The 19,189-nt window shown below is 48.4% G+C and overlaps 1 protein-coding gene across 1 annotated transcript; it reads left to right on the forward strand.

The window, feature by feature from the left end:
• Positions 1–7,861: 7,861 nt before the first annotated feature.
• FASLG (Fas ligand) lies at positions 7,862–11,497 on the forward strand. The gene is made up of 4 exons (XM_076338195.1): positions 7,862–8,308; positions 8,685–8,730; positions 10,612–10,665; positions 11,103–11,497. Exons 1-4 carry the CDS (start codon positions 7,862–7,864, stop codon positions 11,495–11,497), a joined length of 942 nt encoding a protein of 313 aa, XP_076194310.1.
• Positions 11,498–19,189: the final 7,692 nt, after the last annotated feature.

Genomic DNA, 19,189 nt, shown 5'->3' on the forward strand with positions numbered 1-19,189 from the left:
GACAGACCTAGAATGTGCTGGTAGGTGTAGAACGAGGCCAAATGAGTCACGATGCAATATGCAGGCGACAAATGTGTCTCTAACAGGGAGGTTTATTTTTCCTTGGTTTTAGCTGGCCTGTAAGTGTTGCATGAAAGCAAATTTGGTTGTGAAACAAACCAAAAATGGTGGTGGCCGTACGTATTTATCAACTATACAGTGTGAGCATATATAGCTCTGGGGCAAGGAGGGGGAAGCAGCGGTTCCATGGATGGCCAGAAACTTTCTTCCTTGTCCTTTTCTGTTTTGCTGTAATGGACCACTTCTTACTTTGTCCTGCATACATTTGCTTCCTGGACTGGATTACCCCACAGCACTGGTGAGCAATCCTTGAAGATCCCTTGGAAAGTTGATGAATTAGCAGCATTTCTCTGTGTCAACAGGAGTTTGGTGAATTCAGCTGGTGTGATGGGGAGCAAAGGCAGTGCCCCCAGTGCAGACTTTTCTGGTATTTTAAGTATCTGGCTAACAGAAATTTGGGTCGTGTGGTGAAAAATGTCAGCCTAGGTTTTTTTGTGCTGGATCAGCAGAGATGGCTGTTAGCAGCAATGACTCCTGTGAATAAAGCACATCTATCATAGAGTCACTGCTGGTGCATGTCAGCCAAGGAGTGCCATTCATATTCTCATAAATACGCTGCCTAAACATTTCAACTACGCCTAGGTCTAAACTTTCCACTCAAAGCATAGGTCATGCTTCAGCCACTGAGAAAGCCAATGTCTGAAGGAACCTGCTGAGCTGATTGTGCTATTGCAAACTTCAGAGTGTTTGTTCTGGCAGTAGACTGGAGATTGAACCACAGCTTCTGCCTGCTGCTGCCTTGCTGCTGTTAATGATTTGTAACCACTTTTTTTTTAAAAAAAAAAAAGGCTCTTAAAGTCAAGTTCTTACTGTTTAATATTATCCTTTCATGTGGGCTCTTGAGTCATTTTTTACTTCCAGTTTTATTAATGTCACACTGACTCTACTTTCAGAACTTCATTCTTTGGTGAAATCAAGTCTCTTAAATTGGTCATAATCTTTATATAGAGATAATCGTTTCTAATGAAGACAGCTTATAAATCTTGACAAATTCCTGTGGCATGGATACTTAAAGGGAGGGCCTAGTCCATCTTGTGATATTGCATAATAAGGTTGGACAGTTGTTGGTGTAAAATACCAAGAAACTAGCATGTGTCTGCAGTAGTGAGGGCTGCATCCTTGCAGTCCTTGGGCACGTCTTGAGCCCAAGGTCAAAATGTATTTAAGCAACACAAATGTTTCCGTGGGAGGATGGATAGTCACAAACATACGCATTGTGTAAGTGAATTACTAGCCATGTTTGCCAAAATAAGGTATTTAGGTTATAGACATTAAGCATCAGAGTGGAAATCCAATACTTTTAAAATATGCAAACTCCACCAGCTGTGTGGTGTTGGTAAGTAGAGAACTAAAGTATAAGGTGTCTTTGTGTGCCTTCTGCTTTTGCCAACTTGCAGTGCAAGATGAAACAAGATGGAACAGCTTACCATGCTTCATTTAATTAGGTACAAACTTGTTCCACTTCATTTGGAACAATTAAAGTGTAGAGCCCTGACCACAAAGTGCGGTGGGTAGGCTATCGAGCAGCGTGTGTCTCATCTCCTGGAAACCGTGAGTGTCAAACAGCATCAGGTACTGCTGAAGAAATTACTGGGGTTTCTAACAGCTCGAGAAGAATCAGTGTTCCCGGAGCTTGTTTAGATAAAATGTGTTAGCTTAGGAAAGGATAGTGCAACTCATGAATCTTTCTTACGTATCCCTTCTCTAATTTAAGAATAGTCATTTTAAAAGAAACTACCAAGGAGCTTTCTGCTGCCTTACTGCTGTCTCTCATAGTGGACACATGGCCTGGGAGCTGCAACTAGTCTTGCCCATGCTGCTTTTCATTAGAGACACTAATTAAGTCACAGATTAGAGGTATGGCTTTTGGTAGGGAATGGAGATGAGGTTAACTGCATTTTGTGGACCTAGAAATGGAAAAGAAATTTGTTTGCCATCTTGAGGCTTGTTTTTCCTTTGTTAGATGTGGCGGCTACAGCCTACATCCAGCTGCTGGGCCCTCTGTGCGCTCGCACCAAACTAGAATCCTTGTCTGTGACTTTTTTCAGAAAAATAACTCGAAGCAGCTAGTGAGTATCTTCTATTCATAATTTGACATGGTTACTGCTGAAATGTCAAGGTCGTGTTACCTTGCCCATGAAACCACCTGTATCTCAAAGTTAAATCCCAGGAAAGTCAGCTGAAGGTCCCTTGGGGTTTTGGGAAGTTGGCTGATGTGGGTCACTGGTGTCAGGGTGCTTGTGTAATGAGATGAGCACATCTGGTGTTGGGCTCTCCGTTTGCCAAGTGAATGCTGGAGGGCCTGAATTCACTCACTGATGCAGAGCTGAGGTGTGATCCTGGTGGAACTCAGTAGGGATCTCGGGGTAGATCTCAGTTTCTTTTTTTTTTTTAATGGGCTGAGAACGGGAATAAAATTGTCAAATACTGACTAGGCTACACAGGCCAGCAGAGCCAGCTGACATTTTCCAGGGCCAAGGCTGGCTTTGTGCTGGCAGCCTGGGGCAGGGCATGGGTTCCGCTGAACGGCTTGTGAATGCAGTTCTCAGCCATCACAGGAGAGGACGGGAAATCAACACCTGCACATTTGCTATGGTCTTCCTCACAACCTCTGAGTGGCTGCAACACCTTGTTCCATTTTGACCCATGACTAAGCTATTGTATGTTATGAAATGACCTGCTTCTCGCTTTCTCGGATGTTCAAGCAATAGATCCCATTACCTCGTAACCCCTATACCTCATTTCCTTGCTCTTACTGCAGACACAAAAGAAATAAAATCTTACTCTGCGCTTTCAGTTCTTTTTCTCAGCTGTTTTGGCTCCTTCCCCACTTGGATTCTCTCCCACCTCAGATCAGAGCCCTGTACTTCTGCTGAACGCAGGGCTGCTGCCTGCTTGTTGGGATCATAGTGTAGTTGGCACATGCTTAATGAAGGAGAGCACAAAGCACCTTGCTCACTGGAGGAAGGCCATATTAAGCACTGCAACGCCAGGCCAGAGCTGTTAGAAATGGATTTTGAAACCTGCTCTTGAGTTAAATATGCAAATGTCTTCCTTGTGAGCTGTTGGCACCAAGACATGACTCTACATGTGCCGTAAATGCTTCTGGCAAAGTGCAGTTGTGGAAATGAAAACCCTCACCCTTGCCTGGGAAAACTGAACTGTTAAAACCCCATAATATAGAAACAACACTAAGATGTCAGCACTCACTGCAAAGGCTTGGTGAGTTCTGGTGTCTTCCATGCCCCTTGAACGCTTCAGTGGATGGAGATCCTGCTACCTTTGGAGGCAGTTCTCACAAGCATCCATTCCAACATCCAGTCAAAAATCCGTGTCTTTTGGGCAAACTCCTTCAGCTGTGGCTCCCAGTTAGTGGCTTCCTGGGAAGGCTTTTTTCTGTGAGATTCAAGAGCCCTCTGCTGCTGGAAATCGTCCCTCTCTATGCAAGTGTTTCACGCGCTGTCCGTCCCTCCCTGCCAATCTGCTCTTGAATGGACCACGTTGAATGCCTTTGCTGTCTGGCTGTTACTGCAACTTCTTCCTGAGCCACTCTGAAGTGGAACATAAACTTGCAATGTGGGTTCTGGGACCGTCTGTAGCTGTGTAGTGCTATATGTGAGCTCATACCTATGGGAGCCTGTGGGCTTTCCCTGCTGGAAGCTCATGTCCAGCTGGATAGCCTCTCTATCAGTTTCAGAACTGTTTTCTTTCTAGGATGTTATTTTCTACCTAAAAATTTTGATCTGCAGTCTTTGTTTCTAGACTTGTTTCCTTCTGATTGAATTCTCTGTCCTCATGGCTACTTAGGATCTCTTACCAGTTATTTTAATCTGCAAATATTACTAGTGTAATATTTTGCTTGGTTTTCTCCAGATCTGTGGTAAAGGTGTTGAAATAGCTCTGTGTTGAGGACAATCCTGGTGGAAAATCAGAAGCCTTGTCCTGGATGGTGCTCTCAGTTACTCGTTCCACTGGTGAGCGTTAATGGGTGCCATCTCTTCTGCCAGCTGTGGCTGATCCTTACTGGGTTTGCAGTAGTTGCTTCTCCTGGCTCTGATGGCACGGTTTAGCCTGGGACCGCAAAAGATTGCCGAGGCTGTTAATATCTCGGGCTAATGTTTTGAATCCTGTTTTTTGAATGCGAATGATTCTCAACTTCAGTTATTCTTGGGTGTAATTTATGCAGCCTTGTGGGCTTTTTAGCATTTCCACTAGTCACTAGTGTAATAGGAAATATTTGTTAATCACTTTCAGATAAACACATATCTGACTCTGTCCAGAACCTGATGACAGCCTCTCCTACACAGTGGTTCACACTTACGGGTTTTTTTAAATTTTATTTTCTGTCAAGTATTAGATCTGGATCATTGTTCAAGTCCTGCTTTCTTTGTTGTATTTCAAGCAGGTTGTCCTTTTGTCCTTAAATCTGCTGATACAAACCTTCAGTTGCTGGCTGGTTCTCTTTGCTGACAACATAAACTTTAGCATAATAGTGTGTAATGTTAATAAGAGCTCCCACCCCTCCTCTGGGGGCGAGGTGGGGATGGAGGGGGTTCTTCTGAGCAAATGCTCTTTTTCTGTCTGTGTAACTGTGTCTTGTCTTCTGTTGTTTTTGGCAAAGGGGATCAATCTCTGATAAAGGGTATGGGAGGTGTTTCCATTTGAAAATATTCCCTCCTGTTCAAATGACATAATAAGGCTGCTGAAAACAGTGTGCATTTTGCAGACTGGGTGAAGAGGGGGATAGGGAGGCAGATAGGCAAATCTGACACCCCTTTTGTCCTTCTTACGTCCTCCTTTCCTGCCCAGCTGTCCTGGCCCCACATTTTAGGAGAGCTCAACCTTGTCTAAATTCTGGCTCTAGACCTTCTAGCAAAATAGATTCATGTGACTTAAGTGTCTACCTACAGCGAATTGTCCCACTATTATTTCAAAAACCCTGTAAACATTGTGTGTTGCTCGAGCAATAGGAAGCCAGCAGAACACAGAGCCTGCAGGCATCATGACATGCTACACAGACACAGCCCGGCTTGCCACTGTCTTCCAGTGTGTATCATCTTGGTGATCTCTGAAGGTGGTGACAGCGGAAATAGAGCGTGACAGCAGGACCAGCACAGTAGAGTGTGCTAGGAAGGAAGAGGTCTCTGAAAGCGTGCTGTGCACCAAAAATGATCCTTTGATGGTAAAATAGCCCCAATCTTTGGCTTGCCACAACATGTGTTATTAGCAGGTTCTTGATCTGAGCATTCGAAAGAGAAGATGCAGCAGACATGGCTGAGATGTCTTTCATTGGGTTCATCACCTCTGCCCTCTCACCCACCCATAAAAAAATCTTTGTGAAAATAGGAAGCAGTGGGTGAGAAACAAGCACACTTCTGACATTTAAGGGACACTGCTACTGAGCCTGCAATCCCACCAAGGTAAGCTGTCTGCATTAAACACAGTCAGTGTCAGAAAAAACTTGAGTGGGTCCTCTCCAGGCAAAGCTGCATGCTCGATGACTTTTGACATGCTTGTCAGCAATACTTCCAACTTTGAGGAAGTCCTGGGCTTCAGTCCCTGCTCCCTGAGCCATCGTATTTTACAGCAGTTGAATGGGCCATTAAGAAATGGCATTAAGAAAGAGGGCATTAAAGAAATGGGAACTCCCTGACACCTGTGTCCGTGTTGTGAAGAGCCATGGGCATGCTGTGCTCACCGCTCTGAGAGCAAGGGAGTGCAGGCACTCACTGCTGAGCGAGGAGCCCGAGTGGGTGGCGAAGTCCCCCCATGTGTGGCTCAGGTGCCCGTGGCAGCAGCCGGGCTGGGGTGCTGTGCAGGCGGGATGGTGGTGGGCGTGCTGGCAGGAGATGCTTTCCCAACTGTCCTGCTGCCTCTCTTGGCTCCCTGTGCCTTGGAGGCATCTCTCTTTCTCCATGCCCAGCACTGGCTAGCAGACTGGAGTTCACCATGTGGCATGGGAACCACTGATCCCAGCCCTTTGTGTGACCCTCTCTTGTAATGATCGTAGCAGTGGATGAGGACCTGTCCTCGGGCTGGCTGGGGAGTGCTGTTCTGGGATGCAGAGGGGAGGACTGAGTGAGGGTAGGCATGACCAGACTTGAACTTCAGGAGCTGGATTTGTGTTGCTTTGGTGTCTTTTATGTCAGAAACCTAGAAGTATGAGGAAGAGCCAGATGGGTTGCTGAAACCTCTCATGCTGTGGATCACTGCTGCAGCAAACGGCTGTGGTGAACATCTTCAAAAAGCAGTGGAGTGTCTGGTGGTACAGGCAAGGCTTTGAGGACACGTCTGACTTATTGGTGTGGTTGGAGGCAAAGCTGAGCCCTTGCTTTGGAGAAACAAGTGTGCATATGTTGTTAAAGCATGCTGTTCTCAGACCCTAGTTTTGATGTTCAAGATCAAAGCCTTGCGTGTTGGGATCGTTTCCTTCAGCCACAGAGGAGACAAATCTCCAGTTTGTTCTTGTATTAAGCATTTCCTTTTTTTTAAACACTACCCCATACAAACACACACTTCAACGTAGGTCTGTAAAATGGAAGAGCAAACTGCTGCTTATAATCACTTGTGTGCATCTGTAAATCTGCGGGGAAAATCTCATTGCCACCACTTAGAAATCTGCAGTCAATGAGGAATGGAAATTGAGAAATTGGAAACCGAGGAATGGAAATGTCCCTGTCTCTCCTCACTATGATCTTGTAATGAGCTCTTATAAGTGCTGGTCCTTGCAGCATGGCCTGAATTCTGGATCCTTTCTTGGAAGACAAGAGAAATTCTACCAAGATGAGTAGCACAGTGTCTACCCCAGGCTTTAATCACAAGTTACTCAGCCAGGTTAGGTCCTGCTACAGTGCTCAGCATTGACCTGAAGAGATGATAAAAAAGCCCTTCCCTCTCTAAGGCTTCTTCAGGTTAGAAGAGGACTGTGGGATTGGAGATATTATTTGCAAAAGTTAGAGGGGCAGCAGAAGCTGCCATAAGAGCCTGCTTGTGCCCCAAGGCACTGTGCGTTTCCCATGTTACAGCACACTGCTGGTTCAGCCTGGCCAGTGCCCTGCAGTGATTTGGTGTGGGTGAAGGCAGCCCACTGAGCTGGCTCTACCTGGGCTGTTAATGCCGGGGCAGCTCTGCTGGGGCTGCAGCACTGATGATGTCTTCCTCTTCTCAGTTACGTTGTTTTTTATCACAGTGGGATGGTGTTCTGTGACTCAGGATCCGTGCCCTAGGGAGCAGCCAAGGAAAAGGCGGGATGCGCAACAGACAGCAGTATGTAATTTGTCCTGTGTGAAATGAAGCAATTCCCCAGCACCTACAGCCGCACTTGGGATCAGGTCTTCATCCTTCTGCCGAGGGAAGGAGTCCTCAGCTCTGTCTCTCCCCTCTTGTGCAGGATGCCAGAGGTTTTATCATTCCTTTTGCTCTGCTTGTGGTCCACGACACCACAGTGGAAAAGCAGCTGCCTCTGCCTGAGTGGGCTGCTGGAAAGCGTGGTTGGCTGGTGGGTGTGTGCTGGGCTGATTACTCAGCCCCTGACTGCCAGCGCAGCCCTTGCGTGCCCCACAAGCACTTTGCTGCTGAGTGCACCTGCTTCCCGAGCCTGGCTGCCAAGCGCGGTTTTGTGTGAGCACAGTCTGCCACTGGGCTGGTCTCGCTGTGTGTGCATGCTGCCTTGGTGTGGGAGGAGCAAGCGGGTGTCCCAAACTTGCAGCCGAGGGCGGAAGCTCTTTGGGGTTTGCTGTTGATGCTTGAGGCTTTCATAGAGTTGCAGTATCTGAGCTGGGTGTTCACTGCCGCAGTGATGCAGGCGTATAAAGGCAGAGCTGGGTCTTCCCCCAGGGCTCAGTCTGGGACAGCCCCGGCAGTTTTCGGCTGCCATATGGACGATCACGCCAAGCACGTCCAACCCATCCCACTCCCAGCCATGCAGCAGAACTTGAACTACGTGTACCCCCAGATCTTTTGGGTGGATGGCTGTGCCAATGCAAGTACTTCCTGCCCCCCGGCACCCCCCGTCAGTCCTTTCCCACCGCCAGTACCTGACCGGAGGAGAAAGCCAAGGAACAACAGGGAAAGGAGGAGTGTCGGCTTCCTGGTGATCTCCTTGCTGATCCTGCTGGCCCTCACTGGAGTGGGGCTGAGCATGTTTCAGATATTCCACCTGGAGAAGGAACTGGCTGAACTCAGAGAGGTGAGGTCTGCCCGGCTGGTCACAGAGGCTCTGGGGAAACAGGAAAAAAAGAAAAATTTAAAATTGGGTCTGAGATGCTCAGGTGGTGCAAAACTCCCCAAGGGGCAGGCTGGTGGCATTTAAATGTCTGCCATGCCAGTGTAAGCGGGGTTTGCTTATTACTGTGGGGGATTGCTCTATTGGTGACTGATATGCCTGGATGTCTTCATGTTTCTGAGTGCTGCAAGGTCTCTCTCCCTGTATATTTCTTAGCACTTTGCAGCTCCCCATGAGCACCCAGAATTAGCCACTGTCAAAGAGAGTCCTCGGCTGCTTTAGACAATGCCCTTATGCTCTCACTCTGCTAAGACAGCTTATCACCCTTCTCTTTTGACAGTCTGCCAGCACTGAACACATCCCTCCAGCTTTGGAGAAACTCATAGGTGAGTTGGTGTATATAAAGGAGGAACTCCTCTGTGTTAGCGCGTGTGAATGCTCCTGTCAGACTCTTCCTTCTCCTTATCAGGGGGCAAAGGCAGGGTCACAGCTCGATGCTCTGAAAGTCCTGATTTCACTTGCTTGGCTGGAAAAAGAGCTTTATCTCCGGGGTGTGGGGAAAGGGTCCTGCACCCTGCCTGCTGGAGTGCTTAGAGGTGTCAGCCATACGTTCCTGGGACAGTGTGCCTCCACCGTGGGGCCTCCCAGGCCCAGTGGGGCAATGCTACTGGGGGTACTCTGCTGTAAAAGTGGGTTTCTGGCTGTCCTAACATATAGCGACAGCATGAATGGAAGGAGGAGAACGGAGATGGGCACCGCATGTGTTACTTCTTTCTCTCCTTACTCTTTTAAGATTTTGGGAGGATGCAGAGGGTTTCGTTTTCTTTGGGGGTGGGGGATTCACTCCCACCCTTGAGAGCGCAACTTATTTTTTCCTAAATCCTTTTGGTACAAAGTCTCACTGTAGCCAAAGCTAGTTGAGAAGAGCCTGATTGTATGTGGTTTTTTTTCTTTCAGAAATGCCATTTCAGTGAAATTGAAACTTTCCACAAGAACCTGCCAATTTTTCTAAATTTCATTTAGGAAAAAACCAGAGTTTCAATCTGAATGGAACAATTTAAAAATCATATTTTGAACTTCCAAACTATTATTTTACTTTTATATTCCATGTTAATGTTATCAGTGAGGATATCCCTTTTTAAAGATGGCCAAGTCGGAAAGAAATTTTCAGCTCTTTTGACAATTTTTGCTAGATCTGAAAAGATTCCGCGCCCCCCTTGAGGATTTTGGTTAGTAGGAAAGTTAATTTCTTTTCAAGTTTGTTCTGATATTGAACAAAAGCAAATTTGGAAATATCAAAATTCTCTGGAAAGGGCAGTCCTGCTTCCCATCAACTCCCATATCAATAATTTTTGTAATCTGTTGCTTAGGGGAAGGGGAACTGTCACTTCAACTGGAAGCTTAGTGCTCTGATCACAGGCTACTTTAGCAGTAGCTGAACATAAGTCATAATAACCCTGAATTTCTTGAGGGGGATAGATACATAAAGCCAGGAGAATAGTGTAAAGGAGAAGGGAGAGGAGAGGAAAATTTAATTGGCTTGAGAAAAGAAAAGGCTGCTTCTAAAACTGGAGAACGTGATGCTTGGAAGTAGATCCTAAGAAGGGAAGGATGGAGTGGGATGGGGTCCAAATACCGAGTCACTGTAACTGGCCCATCTCTCCAAGGGGACCCAAGCCCTCCAGGGAAGGCAGAATTTTCCCAGCTGTGCTCTGCCTCTCTGAGGACAAGGTCTGCCCGGCCAGCGGGATGGTTTGCAGGATGTCTCGAGTGTCGTCTTTGATCTACTTTTAAGGAGGGTTGGTACTCAGCAGACAGAAGTCCGCTGCCATGGGTACATCTGCTCTTGGCAGTGCTGGACTGGAGGGTGGCAGCAGAACAGGCTTGTCTATGACAGGACACGAGCAGTCACTTTGGCATGGGCCACAGATGCTGGGTAAAGGGGCAGTATTGTCCCTCTCCTACACTCTGAGTGAGAGGCCTCTGCTTGAGCTCACTGACTGAGACATTTTAAGATGAAAGCTCTCCTTGCTCTTTCCCCTTGCTTTTGAACACATCTGGATCCTTTGCTGCAACTCTTCCTTTTTAACTCCTTCTCTTGCCCCGCAGCGTTTGCCCAAGCATCGCTCTGCCTTGCTGTGCTAAGCCACGGTGCTTATGTGCCCTGTGCTGCTCTGAATCTGCCCCATTTCAGCTTCGTGGTCAACTCCCTTCCACTCTCTGGGCTGCTGGAGCATATGGCTAACATCTTCCCTATTTTCATGCAGGGCAGAAGGAGCAGTCAATGAAAAAGGAAGCGAGGAAGGCAGCACACTTAACAGGTACGTGCTGAGGGGCCAGCAAGATGTGGGAGCCGGGGATAGGGCAGACGTGGTTGGGGTGGCATGGTTGTAGTTGTGAGGAACCAACCTCACACAGGTTTTCCTATTTTCCTTTGGTAACACGTGTACTCTGACAGTGGGAAGTTACTCCACAGCTAAAATCTTCCCCTCATTTAGGCTTTTCAGCGAGGGCTCTGTTTTTTGGTTTGGTTTTTGGTTTGTACCTGGGATATGAGGGACAGAAAGCTGTCACAAGCAGCTGGCGTTAAGCGAGGTGAAGGTGAGAGCTCCCACCAGTGCGAGGTCAGGGTGGACTTTCCAGGCTGCAGATAAGGGCTTGGAGAACAGTTGACTTCTTGTGACATGGGGTGTGACTTGAGGAAAAAACACACAACTGCTTGTACTTACTGCACTTTTTCTCTTGTTTTGGCTTCCAGGGAACCCTGCCCAGCGGGACCTCCCTTTGGAGTGGGAACCCATCTCTGGCCATGCCTTCACCAACGGTGTTCAGTATCGCGATCAAGGCCTTGTCATCAATGAGACCGGCCTGTACTTTGTGTACTCCAATGTGCTCTTCCGGGGAAGTGTCTGCAGCAGCCAGGTGTTGACACACATCGTCTACAAGAAAAACCCAGCCTTGCTGGGCAGCCATGTACTGATGGAGGACAAAGGCATCAACTACTGTATGAGCCAGAAAACGTGGGCCCGGAAAAGCTACCTGGGGGCTTTATTCAAGCTCAGGAAGATGGACAGTTTGCACGTCAACGTCTCCAAAATAGCTCTGGTTAATTTTGAGGAATCCAAGACATTCTTTGGCTTATTTAAGCTTTAAATGGGGCTGTTGGACCATGGTCAGCAGCCCCCACACACACACTAGGATGTGTGAGGGGTGAGTGCTGCCTGAGCGGCAGTGGCCAAGCCAGGGTCTTGCACCAGGAAGCCCACCAAGAAATCATGTTTTGGCCTTCAGCGTGAGAGGGCTCAAGCAACTGGTAAAGGCTTTGAAAGCAGACCTCTGGGAAGCACCGGAGCTGTACTGCACCAACCCAAAGAGAATCGCACATTTCTCCCTCTGAAAAAACGAACAAACTCAAAACGTAGTGTGCTGAAGACCCCGTTGAAACTCACTACTTGCTACCTGAGAAGATGCTGGTGCCAGGGTCCCCACATGGTGTCATGGCCCTGGTAAGCTTGGGGCAGCCGGTGGGCATTGAGGAGGCCCCTTGAGCCAGGGCTGCGGGTGCCTGGGCCGTGCTGCGCCATGCCACAGGCACTGGTGTGGGAACAAGCAGTGCGGAGGCCTCAACTGCCCGCCCCGAGCCATGGCTGGCCACCCTGCCCGGGCACTTGGCACTGTGACTGTTCAACAGGCACCTGCCTACCAGCTGGCTCGTTACACGTGGTATGTTCGTTTTGTGTTAAGTTATCAACTGTTCCCATCCCAGAAAATGTCCCCCAACCCCTTTATTTAACTCATCCTGACTGCCTTGCAAGGAACGTGCCAGAAGCAGCGGTGCCCTGAAGGGGGTCCTGACCATGGAGAGAAACCATGACTGTGCCATGGTGGTGGGGCTGGTGGGGAGGCTCTGCTGACACGACCTGAACAACACGGCGGTGGAGAACAGTGGGGCCTGAGACTAAAGCAGCATCTCCAACCCCCTTCCTGCCCTTTTGACACATCAGGGTCCCCCATGGAGGCCTGGTCCTGCCGCTCCCTGCATGCTGCAGGTGTGGGCGTGCTGGCCACCATCAATGGCATGGCTTCAGCTGCCCCCCTTGTCTCCTGAGCAAAACACAGATGGTAAATAAAGGTATATTTTTTCTAGTAAGTGGCACTGTCCTCTCCTCATTTGGGGCAGCAGGCTTCTGCAATGGCCAAAGCCCTGAAGGCCTCTGTGATCAGGGGCCAGCACCCTGCTCCTTCTCCAGCAGCATGGCAGAAATCTGGGAGCCTGACCACACTTCGCTGCCTGCTTGGTGGGGCACAGGATCCCCGCCATGGAGCTTTGGGGCTCCAGCATTGAAACATCAGGATTTGGGGACTGGGAGGTGTGATGTGGGCAGCACAGACCAGGCAGCCCAAGCCCTGTTTGGCCATCAGGAAGGGAACCGATCTCAAAACACAGGCTTGAGCTTGAGTGGAGCCAGACACTTGTTGCTGAGCAGAAGCGCTGCTGTCCCCAAAGGTACCATGCTCCTCTGTGTGCCCTCTCGCCCCAGCGGCACTTCCCATGTGGCAGTCTGAAGGTCAAGGAAAGGAAGTGGCGCTTTGGTGTTAAAAAAAAAAAAACCATTTGCTCACTCTGGTGTCTGGTCCATGGAACTCTTCCCTTGCATGGGTTAACCCTGAGGCTGTCTGCCATGTTGCCACCAGGCAGTACACAAAGGCTGCAGCTGTGGTGCATCATCATCTTTGCCTGTGGTCCAGCCTTCTCGCAGCTCTCATGTTGGTCACAGTGAACAGTGGCTCTTCAGCAGCCTGCAGCATTTACTTCCTTTTCTACAGTGCTGCTCTTGGCTCGGTGGTGTGTGGCCTGTGGTTTGCTGTTGCTTGCTTCAAAACTTAGAAAGGGACTGGCTACTAGTGTGGCCAGTGTGATGTGAACACTGCACCTCTCTGCTCACACAGCTGTTGCTGCACTCAGCTATTTCCACTGCATTTCTCAGGATGACAAATGCCTCAAAAGGTCAAAGTTTAGGGACCTTTTTGCTTGATTGATGCTTTCTTGCTGTCCCCACCTCCTCCTAGTATCGGAGGGGCAAACCACATAGTGCAGGGATGGAGGTGCTGGATCCAGACCCTGCCAGGAAAGGCTGGAAATTGCTATCCTCTTCTGATTGCTGTTTGTACAGTGTTGCTTTCCTAGTGACCAGGCATCCAAGTCGGGAGTGGGCATCTGTATGTACATGTGCCCGCAAGCTTGCAGCTATTTCTATAGCTAGCTGAGCACATTGCGTGCTTCCTTTCTTTACTGGCGAGCAGCTTGGAGAGAGACAGGGCATTCAGCGCCCAGAGGAAACTTACGCTGAGGTTATGCTCTCTGCTAGTACTGTATTGGTGATGGGCTGGAAAGCTCCTAAAGGTTTCTATAAGTCAGCACACAGTAACTCAGCTAGACTGTGAATGTAGTCAGCTCTGGGGCAGGATGTGGCAGTTGCTATTGCTGCAAATCGGGAGGGGACAAGGATCTGTTAGTCTTTTTATCTGAAATGCTAAAGGCAATGCAGACCTGCACATTTCAGAGACGGTGGCACAGTGCGGTGGACAGTCATGTTATAAATAGGGCTGGGATCTCCTAAGGTGGACAGAGCTGGTTTATCCTTGCAGGATAAAGCTAGGTGCTGCTAGGCTTGCTCCTGAGTCGTGGCTGTGACTGTGTTGAGTCAGCAGCATGGCTGCCAGTAAGACGTGTTTCCGCTTTGTGATCCCTTCCTCAAATATTGCTCTAAACTGCCCAGAGCAAATCCACTACTTAGCTTGTGGGCTCTGACTAAAGGTCATGACAGTATTATACAATTTCAAACTGCATAGAGTCAATTCATAGACTGCTTGTACCACAACGGCTTTATTAAATTCATCTGTTTAGCTAATGAGCTGTTCATTTAGTGAAATGCTTATTGTTACCATTAAATACTTAATGAATATCTAATGCTGACATTATTAATAGCTCTTGGACTATATTTAAAATTATTTAATAAACATATTCAAATTATTGAAATTTATTTTGAAATTATCAAGTATTTTGTTCCCTCCCCAGCAAGGGAAGGGTGTCTGCACTAGAAAGGATATCCCAGGTCCTTCAGCAGGGCTGGCTATTGTGATGTTTGGTTTTTTTCTGTTTTGAGGAAAATAAGTGACTCTTCCCTGCAGGTCATGTTTCTGGATTGCAGTGGTCTGAGTTGACCTCCTTTTTTCCTGATGGAGCAACCTGGGCCATGTGTGGAGGTACCCCAGGGTTTGGGCACCATTTAACAGGGCTCCAGAGAGACTCGACTGTACGGAGAACATGGCTGACAAGAAGTGACAAGCCCAGATCATCTCCTGATAAGAGGTTTCTGGCCTGCTCCCACTGCCTGGGGGTCTTCTGGGGTTCACATCCTTTCTTCCTATGCACACTTTCCTACATGATCCAGCCTTAGGGACCTGGCCAGCGCTGAGCCAGCGGGCATGTTGCAGGCACACAGACAGCTCTCGTGGTCAGCTGAACCCTTTCCAGGAGATGTCTGTGTGTTTGGGTGTGCAGCTGGCCAAATCAGGGCTCTGCATGACATACAAACATTTGTGCTGCTACGTGGCTGAGCACAGCAAGCTGCTTGATAGAGATATGGTCTCTTTTGTGGTTGATGTGTATCAGATGCTGCATCCTATTTACCTATCCCAGTGGAGAAAAGGGGATGGCAGCATGCTAGTGTCTTAAAAACCTTGGGTAGGCTCAGTATGTACAGTAACCAAGGTGGTAGAGGGGACTGTATTATAGAAAGGACTGTATGGATAGGGTCATTGCTGCTTCTACAGCAAAAGCGCAGTGGAAGCAAAGTGACCAGTGACCTCTGAGAGACAGAGTATAAGCAGAGAGTGAGGCAGGATGAGCAGTGAGCAGGGCTGGTGTGCGATGGGTGCTGCTGTGCGGTGGGTGCTGTTTCTCACAGATCAGAAGTGTGGGAGGTGGTGTGCTGGCAAACAGCCCTGCCAGTATCTGCTGCAGCTCCGCTTTCCCCAGCAGAGAAATCCCTGTCAGAGAGGGAGAAATATCCCCTGGACAACTATGGCCAGCATCCCTCATATCAATACTGCATATTGCATCCATGTGTCCTGACTCTTTACCAGTCCATGGTCACTCATGATGGGGAGGAAGGTGACTGGTGCACAGCAAAGGCCTGAAGGCACCTGTAATACAAAAGCAGAAGGAGCAGTTGCTGATCCTCGGTACGTGCTGAGGCATCAGGGTGTGAGAGACAAGAAATGGAGCCACAACGTGGAATGGCTCTCGGCAGGCTTGCTCGGATACGTGTCTTGGCTCAGAAACCTCACAGCTTAGTTGTTGTAGTTAGCTGGAACTGTCACTGTTGAGATGTGTTATATACGACTGTTTCTGTAGCCCTCCCAGGGAGAAGAGAGAGCATGAGTAAGAATGGAAGAATTGATGTGTCTGAAGCCACTCAAATCCTGTGACTTCAGACAGCAACCTTCTATTTGATCTGACAAGTTTCATTGTTGCTTTGGTTGTTTGTTGGGGGGTTGTGTTTTGGTTTGTTTTGGTTTTTGGTTGGTGGGTTTTTTTCCTTATTCATTTACCTGAAGCCAGCCTTGGGCTTTCTAAGTTTCTGTTACAATGTCTTGTGGGGTTACTTCTTCCAGCCCATGGAGCTGTAAAGACTCTGCCAAATTTTTACCAGGTTGGGAAGGAGCATTTTCTAGTGGTTAGGGAGGGGAGAAAAAGGGAAGGGAGGTAAACTTAAATATTGCTATTATTTTTCTAGTACTCTGACATGTGGGTATATTACATCATGGTTACAAAAGTGACTAAGTGACTGAGGTTTAACACAAAAGAGAGGATGAGGTGAGTAAAGAGAGAGGAGGAGTTTTGATGCAAGGTGAGGCAAGTTGCATGTGAATTTCTTGTTGATTTTAATTAAAAAAAAAAAAAAAGAAAAGCTTGACAACTTGTTGCTGATTCATCTCTCGGGGTAACACAGAGTCTCAAATGTTCCGTTCCCTGCACATGACCGAAGCCCTGACACAGGAGATGTGGGACTGCAGGCTGTGGTGCAGGAGACTGCTGGCAGTGTCTGCAATGGTGTCTTCTGCCAGACAGAAGTGTGAAGAGATGCTGTGTTCCCTGGCCTCTGCCTGTGGTGTGACCAGCAATGCTGCTTTGGGATCCTACCAGTAGGCTCTGGTCTGGCCAGTTACCCCTGCCAGGACATCGGCAGTCATGCGAACAGGCATAAAGGGTTTCTGTTGTGAAGATTCATGGTTTTTTGAAAATAAGCTGCTCTTTCCTCTGGGTAGTGAAGAGACAAAAAGCTCTAGGTGGAATAACAAACCCCAACGTGCTTTCCTCTGCCTCAGTTGTCTCATCATTCCTCAGCATGCTCTGTATGACTCACCCCTCCCTATGAAGAATCAACTTACAAACCATCACAGAGATTTTACATCTCTCTCTTTTCCCCATACTCCACAAGCAGTTTCCTTCAACAGTAGTTGAAAAAGTCTCCTTGCCCAGTTTCCTTTTGTCGTTGGGGATTCCTCCAGTTCCCCTTTGTCAGGTCAGTCCTGGGGAGTGAAAGCCTGCTGGTCAGCTAATTCCCTGGGACGTTCAGCTTGGAAACCTGTGCTGGCCAGGGGAGTAGCTGGTCTTTTGAGCCATCTGAAGGACTATCAAAACTGGACTGCATGCTCTCCTGAGCCCTGTGCTGGGGATATGCATTTCTCCTAGTGTTGCTAGTGGGGTTTGTGTCAACACAGAGGCAAAAGATTTCAGAAAAGGGCGTCGGAGATGGAGATTCTCTCTCCTAATTCGAACAGTCTACAAGCTAGCTGTTCATGCTGGAGGTGTGATGAACATTAAATTCCCTAAGCAGGGTGCAATCTGTTTATGGCTGGTGCAATTCTCAGCTATCATGGGGTCAACCAAAAAACTGGTACAAGCTGCCCAGTCTCAGCACAAGCTCCGAAGGACATGCTGAGAGTGGCTCGATACCATTCTCTTTATGCGTGCTCCCTGCTAAGATTTCTGCATGGCGAATAGGTATCCAAGATTTGGCTTTTATTAAAGTCCTGAGAGAGAAATCCAAACCACGGAAGATCAGAAATGCTCTAGCAACAAAAGAGGATGTAATTTGCTCTAATTCCCTGTTCGGTTTCAACAGGGAAGGACTGGGAGAAATTCAGCATATTCAGCTGCACTTGGTTTGAGCAAGGGCGGGTTGGCTGGCTAGTTTTTAAATAAGCAGCAGAAGTGTGCTGTTGCAGCCTTTGCAATGTTCCTTGCTGTTGTGCTCTGAAATTGGTACTGTGTGTCCTAGCCATCAAGCGGTCCTGCCAGGCTGTGTGTGGCTGTCCGTGTACACTGCTTTGCCGCTGAGAGCTGATTTAAGGCTTGGACGTGGCAGGGAGTTATTGTGGCTTAGCCAGCTACTGTCTGTTAGCAGAGCTGTGGCCATAGCAAACATGATATTGTCAGAGCCTTTGAAGTTTGGGGGTGGAAGGGCGTTTCTGCCTCCTGCTTGCAGCTGCACTTGCTTGTTTATCTGAGCTGCCAAGGACTCAAGTCAGGAGCTTTGCGAGGGGTCCTCTGCCGCCCTGGTGTGTGAGTTTTCAGTGAGGGTAGGGAATGACTGTTTTGAAGGTTTGCTCGAGACTCCCCACTCGCATCCTGCGGAGACCCTGCTTGCTGGGCTGGAGAATGTGACTCAGGCAAGGCCATTGAAGGAGAGAAGAGGACGGTAATTTCTTGATCCAGCTCGAATCACCCTTAGGTACTGTCTCCCTGCCCTTGAAGTGTTTATTTTGTCATCATATGCATTTTATTCTGCATAGGGGGGAGTTCAGTGGCAAGACATGGTGTGATCCATCTGTCAGTCTATGCATCCACTGTATCTAGTGCCCTCCCAGTCACAGAATAAAGATGTCTCAGACCTGGCAGGATTGTCTATGCAGTACTACAAGAGAAGTACCAGTGCTGTGCCCTGGGCCTTGAGATGTGCAACTTTCATTTTGATGCTAATGTAACTTGCTGGTCTGAGTGGTCCTTGCTCCCAGAATGCACGCAGGATGGAAAAGATAGAGAGATGGTTCCCCAGCCTGGGATAAAAGCCTCGGGGAGCCTATCCTCAGTGCCTCCCCCAACGTGTATCAGTGCAATGACGGCTAGTGGCATCGAGTCTGCTTAGGAGGCCAAGGAAAACCATGCCACAGAACTTCACTTCCTTTTGTGCTAGGAAATGTCATTAGAAAGGCTTCTAGGTGTGGGTTATAGCAGAAGGCATCCTGTGGGTCTTGTAATTTCTGTGGGTTTTGTAGTTTCTACTTTGTTAGCTCATCGGACAAGCTGAGGAGAGAAACTGAAAGCATGAGAGAACCTGAAAGTGGGCTTGGGACCTTGCACTGAGGGGTAGGGGCAAGCCTGTCCTGGCAGGGAACAGAGTACCAACACCACCTGTCCCTGCTGGCACCAGGCTCTTTGCCGAGGGCTGGTGGTGTCCACAGGTGGCACCGGGCGCTTGGAGCTTCTGCCTCCATGCGCTGATTCCTCTCTCCTGCGGGACCCTGGCCTGAAAGGTCTAACCACCGTTTCAGCCAGAATTGTTCCCCCCACCACCATCCTTCGTCTTCACGCAGACAAATTAACAAGTAAACAAAAATCCAGCCCTGTTGCTTGGAGGGAGCTGGAAGATACACTGAGGGGACGAAGTAAGAGAACATGGGGACATGGCAGCAGACTTCAAGGCTGCCGTGCTCAAGATTGGTGTTTGGGACTATTGGGGCTGAATGCAGAGCACACCAAAAGCTGTAAAACCA

This window comes from Aptenodytes patagonicus, chromosome 5, assembly GCF_965638725.1.
Source record: "Aptenodytes patagonicus chromosome 5, bAptPat1.pri.cur, whole genome shotgun sequence".
In the NCBI taxonomy this organism is placed as follows: domain Eukaryota; kingdom Metazoa; phylum Chordata; class Aves; order Sphenisciformes; family Spheniscidae; genus Aptenodytes; species Aptenodytes patagonicus.